Source organism: Lutra lutra, chromosome 5 (genome assembly GCF_902655055.1).
Source record: "Lutra lutra chromosome 5, mLutLut1.2, whole genome shotgun sequence".
In the NCBI taxonomy this organism is placed as follows: Eukaryota; Metazoa; Chordata; class Mammalia; order Carnivora; family Mustelidae; genus Lutra; species Lutra lutra.
Window position 1 is genome coordinate 65357781 of NC_062282.1, and position 17610 is coordinate 65375390.

The window sequence follows — 17610 nt, forward strand, 5'->3', positions numbered from 1 at the left end:
CCACTTTCCCTTCTTCCTCCCCTCCTTTTTTATTTATTATGGACTCGGCACTTTTTAGAATTTAATGTGTATAACCCGTATTTGTCGTTATTTTTTATGATCATGCCCCAAACATAGCCAACCATGATCGTGCTGGCTTCTTTATCCTTTTGACGTGTTCCCCTGTGTGTGTGTGTGTGTGTGTGTGTGTGTGTGTTTGCTTTCCCCCCACCTTTTTAAGCATTCCTACTTTGTTATAAAAGATGTTCCAGGTTCACAGTATAATTTCCTTTCTGTGGTCCTAGAATCACCCTTTCCTCCCAAAAAATTCTGGTTTCTCTTGGTAGGGAGTGAGGAAAAGCATTTTAGAAATCAAGAATCAAGGTCTGGGTGCTAAGTATGCTGATTACTACTGGGGTACCTGCTTCTAGGCCCTCTGACAACAAAGCTAATAAATTACATAATTTTTATTTTTATTATTTTTTTTAAAAGATTTTACTTATTTATTTGTCAGAGAGAGAGAGAGGGAGAGAGAGCAAGCACAGGCAGACAGAATGGCAGGCAGAGGCAGAGGGAGAAGCAGGCTCTCTGATGAGCAAGGAGCCCGATGTGGGACTCGATCCCAGGACGCTGGGATCATGACCTGAGCCGAAGGCAGCTGCTTAACCAACTGAGCCACCCAGGCGTCCCTATAAATTACATAATTTTTAAAGAACTAGATGCTCATAACAATACCTCAATTTCCACTCCCTCAGAATTCTTCCTCTCCTCCTATTCCATAACTGAATCACTCTTCTCCCACAGCAAGAACCCCTATTTTGAACATGGATATATTTACTTGGTCTCTCATACAACATACACATATTGTAGTAATTCTGTTTAAAAGAAACAATTTTGTGTATTTTTATGATAGACCAACACTACAGTAAACTAAAAAGCTAATTCAATATTTCTTTGCAATTCTTTTTATACTTAGAATCAGTCTCCCAGAAGATGTTAAAAACTCATGTGGGTTTTTTTAAGTGGTTATATTAACTTGAAGTATAGTTGCATTGTTTAATCTAGGTTCATTGCTTAAGTCGACAAAGGGAGAAAACTAAGAGTTTTAATTTGTACAATTTTAATGTGTAAAGCTTGAGGACCAGAAAGAACCAAGAACAGAGACCTTTTAGAAATTGAGTGACCACAGATATTCAAATGGCCTTTGACTTATACTCCAGTAACCACCAGTTAAGTCTTTGCCTAGACCCTACCTACTAAAATTGGAATTCATTGTAAGTCATAAAGGAATAAAAAGCAGTTCAGAAGATTCCACTTTTTCCCCTCTTGCAGAGCACTTGCGGAGTTCAGTGATTGATCGGAAAGACTTAATCATCAAAAGGATTAAGCCCAAGCCCCAACAAGGGGATGACATCACAGCGGTGGACGTGGAGAGGCAGATCGAGGCCTTCCGTGGCCGCCTGACGCAGATGCTGGGGGAGCCGCTGGCACCCCAACTCCAGGACAAGGTGCACTTGTTGAAGCTCCTGCTCTTCTATGCCGCCGACTTGAACCCTGACACAGAGCCTCCTCCGAAGAACTGGAGCAGCCCCTGAGGTCCTTCGAAGCACTGAACACCAAGAATACCTCCGGAACTCTAGCTCCAGCTACCTGGAAGTTCTAGAAGTATCTGAAGTAGTTAAAAATCTTACAGGACCAAACCTGTCTTATTTATCTGTAGGTTATAACGACTTTCTAACTCTTTAGTAAATATCTTGTTTTGATATTCTATCCTAGCCCATTCTCAGATACGGCTTAAATATACAAGGTGTATATATTTTTTCATAAATTATTTATCTATACTTTTTTTGAAACAGGTAATACTATATGCACTATATGTTTAACATTTCCATTCAATATGTGAAAAAAGAAGCCCTCTACTGAACAAATTCTGGACATCAGTGTATGTCATTTGAGGTACAACCTGTTTCAGAAGAGAAAGATAGACTCATTTCTCCCTGATGAAACACAAACATCCTGTATTAGAGCTGTTATATTGCCTATGAATTTGACTTTGTGGCCAGTCTGTTAAGATCTAATGTAATGGGGGTGGGGGGTAGAAACAAAAGGACTGAGTGTATTACAAATAATTTAATGTTAAAAGGATACAATAAAAAGGCAATGGTTTTTCAAAATACCAAGTTTACTGTGCTTAGGTTCTATGGCTATGAGTAGGCAGAATGTAAGAACAACTCTTAAATTTAAAAAAAAAGCTATCCACATTTGAGAAAGCAGTTTAAGAAGTTTGTTTATTGTCAAAACAAATAAGAGATACAAGCATAACAGAAGACACAAATAAGTTAATTATTCTGATCATTTTAGACGCCAAGGCTTCCCTATGGAAAGGTCAGCTCAGCTCCTTATGTAGACATGATAGTATCCAAAAAAAAAAAACAACAGTGGGAATTTGAGACCGCATTTAAGACAATGACTGAACACATACATGGTGAAGAGAAATAAAGTGGCTTCCTTAGTTCCTTCCCTCAGTAACTTACATATTTATAGAAGTATGCAGCTCTTTATTGGGGGCAATGATTTCATACAGAAAAATTTTAAATTCTTGCACTTCCCAGAAAAAAAAGTTTTATGCCTGACCTGAACAAGAAAATCAAAATAGGGTGACGCTAGTTTCACGTGAACCTCAAGACTACCATCTAAATGTAGGTGCCGCCTTGTGCAACTTGAAAAAAGTTTAACATTTATCTATACCAAACCAGTAGACTGAATTTTCTCCCTTAGGAAGTTTTCAATCAAATTGGAGATAAATTATTTTCATTTTAAAAGTGCAAAATAGGATATGCAAGACTAGTGTTTATTCTGTGATACAGAAAAACGAAGCATCCCTCCAATAGCACTGGCCAGAAGTGCTCTTGTTAGAAGTGGCTATAGGCGAAGTGACCCGAAAGGCTACCAAACACAAGAATGCTCCAGTTCTGGCCCAGGAAGGGGGGGGGTCCCTGCCAAGTCTGGCCACCAAACAGACCTCAGGTCCCCCAGCTGACAAGACTGGAGCACACAGAAGTGCACAGTCCAGAGGGTCAAAGTCTCAGCTAGTTTGGGCACAGCTCTACTCCATGACTAGGCCACGCACATGTTTACAGTGGTAAAGAAGTTAAGAAACCTCAGTTCTGGAACAACACAAACGTTATTTACCTAGTAAGCAATGATCAAAGTTCTTGTCTAAGGTAAATGATACAAAAATGAGTAATGAGATCCCCCATACATCACTGCCAGGATTATTTAACTTTACACCATATAACATGGCTTCTTCCACACAAGGATAAGCTTTGCACTACCATTTCTCAAAAACCAAGTATATCTCCAGCTAGCATTGGTTTAAGAGGTTTTAAAAGAAAAAAACAAACAAACAAAAAAAAAACCTTTCCTATGTCAAGGCCAAGGTAAAAGGGGAGTTGGATACAAGATACCCTCTATCCAGAGTCCCTGGAATACAAAGAGCTCTAGAAGCCAGTGGGTGTGAGCACATTTAAGTCACGGGGTTTGAGATTATGGGTCCGTGCCTGTGGTTTCTTCCCTTCCATCACTGGGATGTCCATCTTTGGTGGCTTGAAGGTTGCTGGATCTTCGGCCATTCGGGTGGCCTGGACACGGATCAGTTCCATTGGAGAAGGCTTCTGGGCTCCTCTGTAAGCCTGGGTGGCAAAACCTCCTACAGAAGTAAACCAAAAAGCAAATTATTTCAAATTAGTAGGCAACCCCCAATGGACATGGTAAAATGCCATCCACGTGGGTGTTTTTGGAAGGAGCTGCATTACCTGAATCAGACTTCTGGAGGGATCTTGGTCCAAAGAGGCTCCATTTATCTGCCAAGTTTTTGTCCTTGTCCCCACCTGCAGAATCCATGGTGCCAGGATTTGGGCCAGGTAAGGCTGTGGAAGGACCAGAATTGAACCAGCCTCTGGAAGACAAAGAATAAGGCATATCGTTATATCCTCTTCCTATGCCTCTAGAAGCGTTTCGTGCTGAGAGAGTGAGAACTCCACCGACCTCTTCCGCTGAACCACTAGGCTTAAAGTCCACTTTTGTATGCAGCACTGGCTTTTCTAGAAGCACACTGCAGCTCGGGAGGCTCATGAGAAGGGCTCACCTGGACTTCTGCTTAGGGGAAGGGTGGGGGCTGCTGCTTGGGGTGGACTGGGCTGAGGCGGGCTGCTTCTCCTCTCTCGTTATCTCTCCACTCTGTAGCTTTAGTTTCTGTCCAGATGGGTAAGAAGAGAAACTCTTTTAAAATGAAAGCAAATATAAAATAGCTCCTTTGGGTGTAAATAACTTGGTTCACACTTCAACTTCAGGCAAAAGGAACCACATTAGTACGTAGAATAATTTTGGATTATAGAACAGATATTCCTTGATTTTGCCATACTAGACAAAATTCCATCTTTAAGAAAATCTATTCATTCTACAACATATCTCAAACAGCTCTGTACTAAATATCACACTAGAGCTTTTACTTTTGGAGAAATAATTTTTCCATACTTGCCCAGTAAATGGAAGAACCAGAACTCAAACTGGAGACTTTGCAGGCCTTTTAAGTAGGGCCTTGAGCTCTTAGGCTGCTTCTACCAGGTACAAGCGCTGACCTTCCCAGTGTCTTAAAGCCAAGAAGACTCAGGCATGCTATTCCTCTCCAGCTAAATGCTTTCTCTGTGGCGCCTGTCCCCTTCTCTCCCTCTTCCCTCCCACAGCCAGTGACTCTGGGTTCCCTGGGCATTGTAAACATGCCTCTGACATACAGACTGGCTGTCTAGAAAGAGAGAGACAAGTCAACCTCTCAGTTCTTCTAGATCAAGCCCCCCCACCACTGTCTCTGTGCTCCATGTCTAGTAAGCCCAAGCTATATTTCAAACAAATGAACATGTCTAAATGCTCTCAAACATGCACCATAACAATTTACGTGAGCTGGCATTTCAGCCATCCTCATGTTCTACTCGTGTGGCCAAGATGCAGAAAATGAGCCAAAGTCAACTCTACCATTATACAGAGTGAACTGCCCAACTGAGGAATTCTGACTCACACCTCTCCTGCGAAGTTCTCAAAGACTGAGAATGCCCCTCTCCAGAAGTTTGTCTTGTCTGAGAGATTGAGCTGGTCACCAACCCAACCCTGATCCCCTGCGGCAGTGGTTTTTAAACTTAGAATGCAAAGAATCATCTGAGATGCTCACTGTGAAATGCAAACAGTCCACAATGTCTTCTATTCTTGGCCGTGGGCCACCAGATCTGTATTACTGCAGAGCCTGCAATGTATTGTGTATTGGGAGCCCCTTCAGGAGCCAGACTCTCAGATGACTTTGGAATATGGGGAGAAAAACACCAGGAAATAGGGAAACAGGAGACCTGAGTTCTAGTACTATGACTGGTTAAATATATGACCTTGGATTGGTCTCTGCATTTATAAGATATAAACAATAGTATCTCCCTCCAGGATCAATACAAAGATTGAGTGAACGCAAATGCCTCACAGGTCACTATGAAGTACCAACTGGCATTCCGCAACAGAAAATGCCTTGAAACTATGTCATCCATCGACTGCTTGGTCATTATTAACCTTACCAAAAATCATTCTTCACTCGTTTACAATTTTGGAAATGAAAAGGCAGAAACATTTCCATTCTACATCTGATTTTAATTTTGTAAAAAGGAAACACAGAGCATGATCTTCCTTTCCCGCTAAAGTGTTACCTCTGTTAACATTACCTGGTTCTCCTTTCTCCCTCAAAGTTGGTCACTCTGGTACACCAAGTACCCGCTTTGTGGGCCCTAATGTGCTCACACGTAGCATACATATAAGCTCCAAGTCTCAGCTGCTCCTCCTAACCATAAGGAAACAAGGCAGATCCCCTCACTTTATAGACAGGTAAGCGGAAACCACAGGCTAAGAGCCCTGGAGCTTTCAACCAGAAAGCACCCCCACGGTGGGACTAAACCAGATCTGAACTGCTCGCCTAATTCTTTCCACTGCTCTCCACATCCCCCAGCTAAGCGAGCCCATAACGTCTAAGCTTCAACCGCACCTCAAGCTATGAACAGGGAGGGCTTTTTTAAAGTTCCTAAGAAACAAGCTTACGTGGAGCGCTTCTGCCACTCGAAGGTACTTGGTCTCCTCGGTGGTAAGGCCCTTGTGGGGTGTGTAGCCAGCATCGCTCAGCCCTGCCTGCTGCTCAAAACGCTGAATGCTCTCCTGGGTCTGTTCTGGGAACAGAGGAGATGATGGTCATACCCATCCCCCCTCCCACCACAAACTGGGGGAGTTCAACAGATAGCCACTCTTCTCCCCAGAAGCAAGAGACCAACCACACTGACCACCTGAGGAAGACGGGTCCCCCAGACAAGCATCACAGCAGTAATGCTGAACCTCGTACAAAAGTTCTCTAACAAGAAGGAAGCCCTCCCTACACCATGCTAAGAACAGGTTACTCTAAAGGGAGTGTCAGGTAACCTCCAGGGAAATACTCCTCACCCTCCTTTATGTGTGCACTGATATTTTCTTTGTACTGAGAAACGCAGCATGGAGAAGGCAGCTGACATTCCGGAAAGTCCAAGTTCTCCAAGCGCAAAGCTTCCTCAGCTTCAACTCACCACCCACACCCAGACTTCCACCAAAGAGAAACGGGCCACATTTCGGCTGCGTGGCACCAACATGACAAGGAGATCCAAACCACAGAGAACATGCCTTGAACTAGCCAACGTTTCTCACGTATGCGCTCTGCCATCCCAGCACCTGGCGTAACAGACGGGCCGAACTCAGTGTTAGCTCAGTCTGGCCTGACAGCGCACCAGTAAGTGAGCGAGCGTGTGGAACGGCGGACAGCTGCAATTTTGCTTCCACGGCACCCACACTACGTAATCCACCCCTTCACACAGGAATGTGGCGGCTGTGGACCCAAAGCCTAGATGCTAGATGTCCTTTATGACTTAGTCATTCCCCTCCTAAGGAACTCTTTTATGATCATTAGAAATCGAAGCAAAGGGAAAAAAATACATAAAGATGTTTTCCAGTCTTACCAGGTAGCCACCTAAAGATGTAAAAAGCAGGAAAGGATTTAATGAGTGCCAGGATTTTAAATTCAAGTTATTGTTTTGTTTTTAATTTAAGATCAGAGCAACAAAGTTCATGGAAATACTAGTTAAGAAAAATAGGATGGTATGTCTACTCTACCTGTGACCATATAAAATACGTTTAAAAGTGGAAGCGACGAGACCAGGCAAGTGTCTGAGTGACACAGCACACTGGGCTGCCAGCACATTCCGTACAGTGAGGGACAGTGTTTTCAATGACCGAGTGACTCTGTGCTAAGAGAGCGCAGGCTGAGCTCTCGAGCCCTGCCACGGTATGTCCTCAAGCCGGCAACACACAGGGAGTTATCTGCCGAGTCCAACAGTCCTTTACGTTGGAAAAAACAAGAGTGAGTAAGAGTCTGGACTTTCAGTTTTTCAGTGAATTCTCCAGAACCGCCCGAGATGAGCAGATGCCCTCCTGGAGCAGATGAACAAGAGCTTCCGACCTGGTAACTGAGCCAACTAAAGCACCTCCACGTGCCGTGCGAGCTAGTGCGGACAGGCAGGGCTGTGCATCTGATAGATGGTAACTTCCCACAGCCTCCAGAAGCGCCCTCCAGAACTGACAAGTTCCCTTAATTTGGTACAAGGTTTTAAAAGAGAGGAAGAAAAAAAAAAGGGGAAGAAAAAGAAAAGCAAGCTCTCTTATTCCTGGTCTCATTAGAACCGCAAACCACACGTTCTTAAGGCTAAAGACGCTTGAGGCACCAAACTTGCCTCAGGTTCAGAAAGAGAAACAATTTGGAGCCTTTCAATTAAACAAACAAAAAAAAATAAAAATAAAAAAAGAAGAAGAAGTAGTAGTAGTGCAGGCAGGGCAGATGGGAGATGCTACGGTGTGTCTCCTTCTCCAGGACGGACTGGGAGTCATGGCAGTGGCTCCCAGCCACCAAGCACCAGATTCCTTATTTCATGGAGAGGGAAACAGCCTCAAGAGTTAAGTCACTTGTCCAATGCCACACTAACACATACGGGAAAATAAGACCATCACCGACAGAGCAACGGGAGGGAACTTAAATTAACCGAGATGTTTCATATTGAGCCAATCTTCCACCTAAATGCATCTCCAGCACCAGTGCATCAGCGACCACACCGACAAGCGCCAGGCTGTCAGTCCATGCCATGCAAAGGCGCAGACACTATGCCATTCCCCAGAGCCAGCTTGCAGGAAGCCCCAACTCCTCCCACCCCCACGGCCCTCTATTCTGAGGATGCAAAGTGCTTACTTGTTATCAGAGAGTTCATGATGACATGAGTTGCTTTAGCCTTCACCACAGGGGCCTTGTCCGCACCGTCAGTGGCCGATGACAGGGTCACGGCAGGGGAGGAGACACTGGCCTCCCCTTCCTCCGCCTGTTCAAGAGAGGTAAGGAGGCGCTTAAGCTGGGCAGGGGAGTCACACAACCAGATTTACTCCTTTGGGGAAGAAGTACTGAACTAGGGTGCCTGGGTGGCTCAGTGGGTTAAAGCCTCTGCCTTCAGCTCGGGTCATGATCCCAGGGTCCTGGGATCGAGTCCCACATGGGGCTCTCTGCTCAGCGGGGAGCCTGCTTCCCCTCCCCTCTGCCTGCTCGTAATCTCTCTCTCTGTCAAATAAGTAAATAAAATCTTTAAAAAAAAAAAAAAGTACTGAACTACCTTTCATCTGATACATAAGGAAATTATCTGAAGGGGGGTTGGCTGTCTCCACCTAATTACATAGGTATTATCTTAAGTGACAACACACAAAGACATTATACGCACAGTGTGAATCTATAAATGTGGGAAAGCCAGAATTTGAAACTCTGAGGTCTACTACCTTCCCAGCCCCTGTCTGTCCAATATCCTATACTACTGTGTCCCTAAGAATGCAGAAGAAACTCTTATTACTAAGCCCTGACCATGTACCAGGTCTGGCTTTTGCTTCAACACTGCATTTACTAAGTGGTTCTCGAAGTTTGCTGAGCATCAAAATCCCACAGGAGGACTTGTTAAACAGACTGCTGGCCGCAGCCCAGAGCTGATTCGGTGAGGGGGGAGGATGCAGCTCAAGAATTCATGTTTCTAACAAATTCGTAGGTGATGTTAATGCTGCTGGTCCCCAAGATCAAAAGGTTCAAGTAATGGTCTTTTAAAACAAACCAAAATAATGATAATCATCATCATCATCATCCTCTAAGTAGCTCCCAATCTTTCACATGAGAGAGCTGAGACATAGCACCTTCTGTCATCTAAACACTGGACACCAGGCTCAGGAGTAGCAGGGGAAAAAAACTGTGTTTATTCCGTTCTCTGCTTCTCCAAAGGAACTGAGGAGAAAGATGGTCCAAAAGGAGGACAGCAGAAGAAAGTACTGTAACCCTGTTACAAAATAGGATTTACATCTTTTAGCTGTAACCCTACTTGAATAAAAGGGATCTCTGCTTCCTTACTTGCAGCATGGTTGAGTTTGGGAATGGAGCATCAGGACAAATGAAAGAATGCATGTAATGAGTCAAGCCAAGCTTTCCTTTGAGAGAGCAGCTGTTCCAAACTGTCAACGGTTCCAGCTAGGGCACGAGAGAAAACTGGAAGCCCATCCCTTGCCCAGTGGAATAAGCAGCAGCCTTTACCATGAAATGGGTGTGCTCCACCAAAGCACTCTAAGAAGCCATGCTTGGGGCGCCTGGGTGGCTGAGTCGCTTAAGCATCTGACTCTTGGTTTCGGCTCAGGTCATTGTCTCGGGATCACGAGATCAAGCCCCAAGTCCAGCTCCATCAACACTGAGTCTGCTTGAAACACACTCTCCCTCTGCCCCTCTCCCCACTCGTGCCTCTCTCTCTAAAATAAATAAATAAAATCTTTAGGGAAAAAAAGGAAGAAGCCATGCTTGTTTTCTGCCCTTGTCCCTTGAGTCTGCTGCTCTGGTCTCGCAGCCAGGCTGCCAGGCCCCTTCTCCTTAGCACTACCTGGACTTTCAACACTAAATGGTTTCTCTTCAACAAATGACTGGGTCAGATTTAGGTAGATAACTGATCCGGAAAACTTGCCCCAGAGCTGTAGGGGATGCTTTCGTAGAAAGAAGCTCCCTATTTTGAGAGCTTCATGCGCAAGGGAAGGGGGCCTCATTGGAAAGGAAGGATTAAATACAGCTCTACCAAGTGAAAGTTTAGCAAGGAGCCAGGAGTCACACTACCAGCTACACATCCAGTATGTCAAACTTTCTTTTTTTTTTTTTTTAAAGATTTTTATTTATTTATTTGAAAGACAGAGATTACAAGTAAGCAGAGGAGATAGGCAGAGAGAGAGGAGGAAGCAGGCTCCCCATCGAGCAGAGAGCCTGATGTGGGGCTCGATCCCAGGACCCTGGGACCATGACCTGAGCCGAAGGCAGAGGCTTTAACCCACTGAGCCACCCAGGCATCCCAGTATGTCAAACTTTCTAATCCTCTTCTATGTAATCCCCACAACACGTCCATGCCATAAAGTATTCTCAGCTCTCAGATGAAAAACCCTGTGACTCAGGGGCGAAGCTGTGTCCCCAAGGTCATTGCTAGTACACAGTCCCTTAGGGGACTCACACCCAGGTCTGCTTGAGCAGCTGGTTACTGTGTACTTCCTGCCATGCCCTGAGCTGTCACAGGGCTCAAAGTTCAGTGAAACTAGCTGCAGGTTAAATGGCCTCGCCGAACTTGGCAGGTCTAGTTTATTCAGGCATGCTTGGTGGCTGGAGAGTCGGGGGTGAGGGAGACACACAGCCCCTGCAGTCAGGAAGCAAGTCTGCCACGAGCATGTGAGAACCTATAAAGCCAAACTGCACAAAAGCGCTGGAGAGCAGATCAAGGTGCAATTCGGGGTGTGTGTGGGGGTGGGCCTTAGGAAAGATGCAGCTTTTTTTTTTTTTTTTAAGATTTTATTTATTTATTTATTTATTTGAGAGAGAGAGAGAGAGAGAGAGAGAGAGAGAGCATAAGCAGGAAAGCGGAATGCAGAGGGAGAAGCAAACACCCAGGGGCCCGATCCCAGGACCCTGGGATCATGACCTGACTCAAAGGCAGACTCTTAACCAACTGAGCCACCCAGTTACCCAAAAGAAGAAGCTTTTACGGAAGATGGCGGTGGGAAGAGGCATCTGAGGCAGGAGGAACAGCATGAAGAAAAGCACAGCATGTGTTCAGAAAAGAGCCAATTTCCCCCCAGTCACCCAATAAAGATTTTTTTTTGGAAACCCACTTTATGCCAGGTCCTCTGTTAGGTACTGCCAATGGGAGTACAAAATGGGCCATGGCCCTGACCTCAAAAAGCTAATGGGAGGTGATAAAATAATGTAGGGATTACAACAAGAGTCTGTGGTATAGGGAAGAGCTCAAAGGGAGAGGTAGTAGTCTTATCGGGAGGATGGAAGAAAACCCTCACAGAAAAGACGTCTGAGCTGAGACTTAAAAGATACTACTTATCAGGCAGCTGGAGTGGGAAGAGGGCTGAAAGAACAGAATGGGGACTATAACATGCCAGGCAACGAGCAGTGTGACACCAGACTTAGAGGCGTCAGATACTCAGTAAGTGCAAGAAATCTTTTTTTTTTTTTTAAAGATTTTATTTATTTATTTGACAGAGAGATCACAAGTAGATGGAGAGGCAGGCAGAGAGAGAGAGAGAGGGAAGCAGGCTCCCTGCTGAGCAGAGAGCCCGATGCGGGACTCGATCCCAGGACCCTGAGATCATGACCTGAGCCGAAGGCAGCGGCTTAACCCACTGAGCCACCCAGGCGCCCCCTTTTTTTTTTTTTTAAAGATTTTATTTAAGTGCAAGAAATCTTAAATAATTCGCATGGTTGGATCACCTGGCAGAGGGATGACACAGAAGAGTCTCAGATAGCAGACATGACCATTCTCATTTGAATTCACAAGGAAAAAAAAGGCCCACCAATGCCAGCTGAGGCACTGAAAACATACAAGAATTGGTGACCGCCCAATTCTATGAGGGCCAGAGCCACTGAAGGCTTCTGGAGCAAAGGAAGGAAAACAAAGAGGTCGGGCTTGCCAGAAGCAGTCAGTGGCATCAGATACCTTGGCGAGGTGCTGATACTTGCGCTCTGGAATCACTGGCTTCCAGGGGATGCTGCCCATGTCCGATGGAGGAGGAGTCATGGGTGTAGGGTCCTCGAGGGCATCATCATAGCTGAATGCCCGGCGGTACATCCCGATGGGCAGGGACATCTTGCCTAGAGGCCCACTCGGCTCAAGAGCTAAGAAGAGAGATACCTGTCAGGACGGGTTCAGCAGTTGAACATGCTAATATCTTTGAATTCATCTCTAGGCAGGAAAGCTCTGAAACACTCTTATTCTTGGATAGAGCCATAGCTCATTCTGGAATAGCTAATCCACTCAAGGAAAAGTAACAGTACTAAGTCCTTTCTTTATGAATGACACCTTAAATTCTCCACTTTACCCATTCAGAAGCCCTAATCCATTTTTACGGAGTAGAATAACAAAGTGTAATTTAAATTTACTTGAGCAAACTCATACATCTTCAAAGTACAGTTTGGAATCAAAATCTAAACCTATCTGACTTCAAAGCTGGTGTTCTTTATGCCACAGAAGCCACCCCACACAATGCCAAGGTTCTCAATTCACGCAGGACTAAAGATATGAAGTTGTTGATCCCATTTTATAGATAAGGTGATTTGCCAAAGCTCATACCGAAAGTAGCCAGCTGGGGCTCAACTGCAAATCTTCCGCCTTCCCTATCTAACTCTACCAAAACAAAACAAAACACAAAACCAAAAGTGCTATTACAAGAAATATTTAAAACAATTTGCTGTCCAGTGTCACCTCTACTTTCAAGTATTCTGTATGATTTAAACACCAGAGCCGATTTCCATCACTGAAATTGTTGGCAACCACTCTCACAGAACACTGGCAGGCGCTCCTGCCATTCCAGTTCACTGGAAAGGACTGGCGGAATGTCCCACGGTGACGCAGGCACCCCACTTCAAGGGCACTCTCGGTTCTGCCAGACCAGGGAGCAAAGTTCATTTTGCTTGCCCGCTAATCCTTTGATAGCAGAACATCAGTCCAGATCCTGCCTTCAGCATGTTTTCCTGCTTAAAATTATACCGTAACTCTCGAAGGCATCAACTTCAATGGCAGTAAGTCCCAAACCCGCAAAGACCCTTCATTTAAACAGCAAGGGGAACAAGCAGCTATTATTTTTACTACTATTAATAATAATTACTAGCAAATCCATAGAAATAAAGAATTGGTGGTTGCCAAGGACTGGGATGGGACAGATAAGGAGTCACTGTTAATGGGCACAGGCTTTTCTTTTTGGAGTGATACAATGTTCTGGAATTAGATGGTGGTGATGGTTGTACAACCATGGGACTATACTAAACATCATGAAATTGTTCACTTTAAATGGGAATTTTATGACATTTGTATTCTCTCAATTAAAACAAAGAATAGCAAATAATGATTACCAAATACCCCTCCTTGCTGGCCAGCCACAGCCCTCATCTTACCTGATCCTCAGTAAGCAGTTATTCTTCCCATTTTCCAGCTCAGGAAACTGAGCATAGGTTTTAAGCGACACCCAGCATAACACATCTAAGCCAGTGCTCACATTCTACATGCAATACTCCATGCTCCCCACACTACAACACTTTAACCTTCTAAGCGCAACCCTATGGCCCAGGGGGTTACAGGGAGTTTATGGTAACCACAGCAACAGTGAAAGACAAACTAAAACACAAATGGATGATGTCAAAAACCAGAGATGGATACACATCAGGAGACATGGGGAAAACTCCTCTATTAATCCACTTAATTTGGGAGCAATTTCGAAACATCCTAAAGGCTCCTCCCAGCAGCCATCTGACAGCCCTCCTAAAAATAATAAAGCCAGCTAAAATTCAGTAGGTAATATACTCCTATAGACAGAGACCAAAAAAATGGTCTGAGCAGTAAATATACATTCATCATTAACTTTTAACTCACATTTCTATGTATGTAATGCTTATCTTCAGAGCAACCTTGAGAGAGAGGCACTATCTTTACTGAGAATCAAAATTTGAGTGATGCAGATTTCATTAAAAATTACTGGCCCTTCCGACTAAAACAGTCCTGGGAGGGATCAATGACTTCAGTAACGCAGAAAGTATTGCCCTACACAGACCCAGGATTCATTAAACGTTACCGTGAGCACTTTCCTAATTTGCCAAGTTTAATCTGTCTTTCAATCAGGCTGGAGACTTTTTGCCCAGACCTCTGTTCTGCCCAGCCCCCAATCCCCTCCAAAAAGGGATGAATACGTACATATTACAAGAACTACACAACTTATTCTGGATTCTTATTTGATATCTGTAAGAAAATGACAAATCTGGCATACCTTTAAGTATGAAATGACTGTTCTCTTTCAGTTTAGGGTTTGGGTTCATACCCTGTGTGTGTGGTTAATAAAATAATATTTAAATGATGCCAATCTATTAGATTTAAATACTTGCCTGGTGGCAGAAAGTAGCCACTATACACGGTTGAGGAAAAAAAGTGGTTTCTATTTAGCTTAAAACATTAAGGGCAAAGTAAGACTTTATCAAAAAGAATTAAGTTTACCAGGCACTTCTGGTTGTCTCGAAGCCATTGAAAGACTGGGATCCAGATGCTTTTTCTATATAGAATTCGGAGCTGAGTCCCTGCCACCTAATAAAAATAACAAAGGGCATTTTCTTACAGTGAACACCAAAGAATAGCTCCAGTGCTGTTCTTCTGACAGGCACACAGAGTTTTATGGCTTGTTTACACAGTTGAATCACACATAAAAGAGCCAATGGGTGACAAACATGCCAAAGGAGATTAAAAAAAATTTTTTTTAAGGAGAAAATCAAAGGTCTCACCTGTGGCTGATCTTAACACCTGTGATATGACAAAGACACTATACGTGGTAGAAAGGTCACCTTACCAGAGTGAAATGATGTGATGATTGATTATGATGACAGACAGGTATTAACGAGGAACATTGTCCAGCTGCTGCACATTAGTAAAGCTGCTCAGGAAGAGTCCATCCATTTCAGAGGTTCTAAGAGTGACAAACAACTAGCATTGGTATAGCCCTTCAGAGTCTGCCAAACACCTTCCCTACCTTCATGTATTCCCCACAACCTTGCAAGAGTGATTACACACATCATTTTTAAGTAAGTTAAGACTTACTTAACCAACTGTAAGATGCTATTTACCATAATGGGTAAATCCATTCTTTGTTGCTAACACTAATACTACTAAGGGTTTTAGACAACACTTATCTTGTGTTTTAACCCTTGCAACAACTCTGCAAGGCACGTATTATTTATTCCCTAAAATTTTAAAAGAAGGAAACTAAAAATCAGGAGATGTGATTATGTCATTTGTCCAAGGTCACAGATAAGTAGCCGATCTGCAAGGCCGGTGGCTTCACCCCCATTTTCAGGGGTATTAAAACAAAGCCCTGAAAAAGCCAAGTTATTTGCTTTTCAGCTTGCAACACTGTCCCTCCACCTGATTAAGTTCAGGGGACAAACTAGTTAGTTCTTCATTAAAGAGCATAGAAGAAACCAAAGTTCAGCCATCCTCCGGGTCCAGGAAGCATTCCAACCCACATACATCTTTTCCACTTCCCCTTCCCTTTCCCTGTTCCCACTCCCCCGCAGAGCTCACGCGACTCCACGGAATACGGAACAAAGCCACCAGGATTTGAAAGGCCAGGTCTGACCCAACCCCCCTCCCACCCCGCGAGACTAAGGAAAAGGAGATTAAGGCCGGGCCCTGGCACAAGCCGAAGGTCCTCCGAGTGCAGGGCAAGGCGGAGGCATGGGGGTGAGGGCGAGGAGGTCCCGGCCTAGGCCAGTCTGAGGATGTCGACGCTAGGCCGGGTACAGGGGATGCAGGGGGACCCGTAGAGAGAAGTCCCACTGGGAGACCCCAGAAGGCGGGGCAGGAGAGGCAAGGGGAAGTCGGGCAGAGCTCTGCGCCTGGAGAGGGAAGAAGGGAGGGGGACCGAGAGGCCCCGGGTCGGCGCCTTGGTGAAGGATCCAGAGATGCGCCCCTTCGGATGCTCGAAGGACAGAGTCCCAAGGAGGTCCAGGCCCCCTCCGTCTGATTACCTGTTCTTACGCCGCCGCGGGGCTGCCTGCGGCCCGAGCTCTGGCACTAAAGAGGCTCTGAGGACCCACGTCTCACGAGACGCTGTGGCGCAGTATGGACCCAAGCCATGGTGTGGGCAGCGTTATGCCCGTGGCGACACCGAAGGCCCCCAGATACCAACAAGGGAACACAAGCCGCCAGGCCAGCCGGCAGCCTTCCCGTAAAGCCTTCCTAGGTATCGTCGCATCACGCGAGACTTGGCCCGAGAGGCCCTCGGGGCATTTTGGGAGCTGTAGTCCAAGGTGGGGAAGGCTCCGCGACTTCATTTGCAGGGTGAGTTGGCGGACTACAGTTCCGAGTGTAGAACCGGCCAACTCCCTGAAGAAAGGTCACCCTTTACCACCGTCCTCTGCCTTCGTCCGCGACAGGCTGAGGAAGATGGAGATGGCACTGCTAAGTGACACCCTCAAACCCGTTTCGCGGAGGTGAAGTTGAGGCCCAGAGAGACAAGACCTCACTTGACAGAGAAGAGGTGAAGTGAGCAGGCACCCCCTTCCAGAAACAGCTGGGTTAGGCAGGGTTCGTACTAACAGCACAACCGAGGAGCGCCTGCTCTCCTCTCGGTGACGTGGTCCTAATATCATTTCCTTTTTACACTAAGGAAAGTGACACTTGGAGAGACGACATATCAAATGTCACATCCCGAAGGAAGAAATCTTTTTTCCCCCTAATGTGTTTACAAATATGACAAAACAACAAGGTTGAGGAAGTGAAAGAAGATGAAAAAAGAAATCTATCCCAGTTTCTTTGTTTTTTTAAAGATTTTATTTATTTGACACAGAGAGATCACAAGTAGGCAGAGAGGGAGGCAGAGAGAGAGGGGGAAGCAGGCTCCCCGCTTAGCAGAGAGCCCGATGCGGGGCTCGATCCCAGGACCCTGAGACCATGACCTGAGCTGAAGGCAGAGGCCCCAACCCACTGAGCCACCCAGGCGCCCCTATCCCCATTTCTACCCCACGTCCAAAGCTTGCCGTCAGGGCTCATCTCAGAGGGCCTCTGAGGACTGAAGGTGGATCTCTCGTTTAGACTCTGCCTGGGACCTTTGCTGGGCCTACTGGCAAGCCCCACAGGCTTTGCTCCTGCAACTTTAAACTTTGAGTGCCATTACCAAACCACAGTGCTTGAGCACACCATGAATTCAAGTCTTTTATGATTCTAGAATTAGCTTATGAAAAGCACAATTACACTGCAGTGTGATTTTTATTTTATTTTATTTTATTTATTTATTTATTTATCTATTTATTTATTTGCAGTGTGATTTTGTGTGTGTGTTAAGTGTTACTTTGGGAAAACAAAGTGTTACTTTGGGCATGGCTCAGTGAGTTAAGCAGCCAAGTCTGGATTTGGATTCAGGTCGTGTTCTCAGGGTTGTGGGATG

At 45.1% G+C, this 17610-nt stretch overlaps 2 protein-coding genes across 3 annotated transcripts in view; one reads left to right on the top strand and one right to left on the bottom strand.

Moving 5' to 3' along the window:
• Positions 1-2466, top strand: part of SIMC1 (SUMO interacting motifs containing 1) — a 71049-nt gene extending 68583 nt beyond the window's left edge. Inside the window, exon 10 of the mRNA XM_047729138.1 lies at positions 1312-2466. Within this exon, the coding sequence (XP_047585094.1) occupies positions 1312-1574 (263 nt within the window). The 3' untranslated portion in view covers positions 1575-2466. The remainder of the gene's footprint in view (positions 1-1311) is intronic.
• Positions 2250-16412, bottom strand: KIAA1191 (KIAA1191 ortholog). 2 transcript variants are annotated; one of them, XM_047729139.1, is made up of 9 exons: positions 16193-16412; positions 15016-15132; positions 14670-14756; positions 12126-12304; positions 8324-8450; positions 6106-6230; positions 4127-4233; positions 3795-3937; positions 2250-3688 (listed from the first exon to the last, which is right to left on the bottom strand). In XM_047729139.1, the coding sequence occupies exons 3-9, from the start codon at positions 14695-14697 to the stop codon at positions 3480-3482; spliced, it is 918 nt and encodes a 305-aa protein (XP_047585095.1). In that variant the 5' UTR covers positions 14698-14756; positions 15016-15132; positions 16193-16412; the 3' UTR covers positions 2250-3479. The 2 variants fall into 2 exon arrangements, with proteins under 2 accessions (XP_047585095.1, XP_047585096.1); XM_047729140.1 differs by lacking the exon at positions 14670-14756.
• Between the last annotated feature and the right edge of the window lie 1198 nt (positions 16413-17610).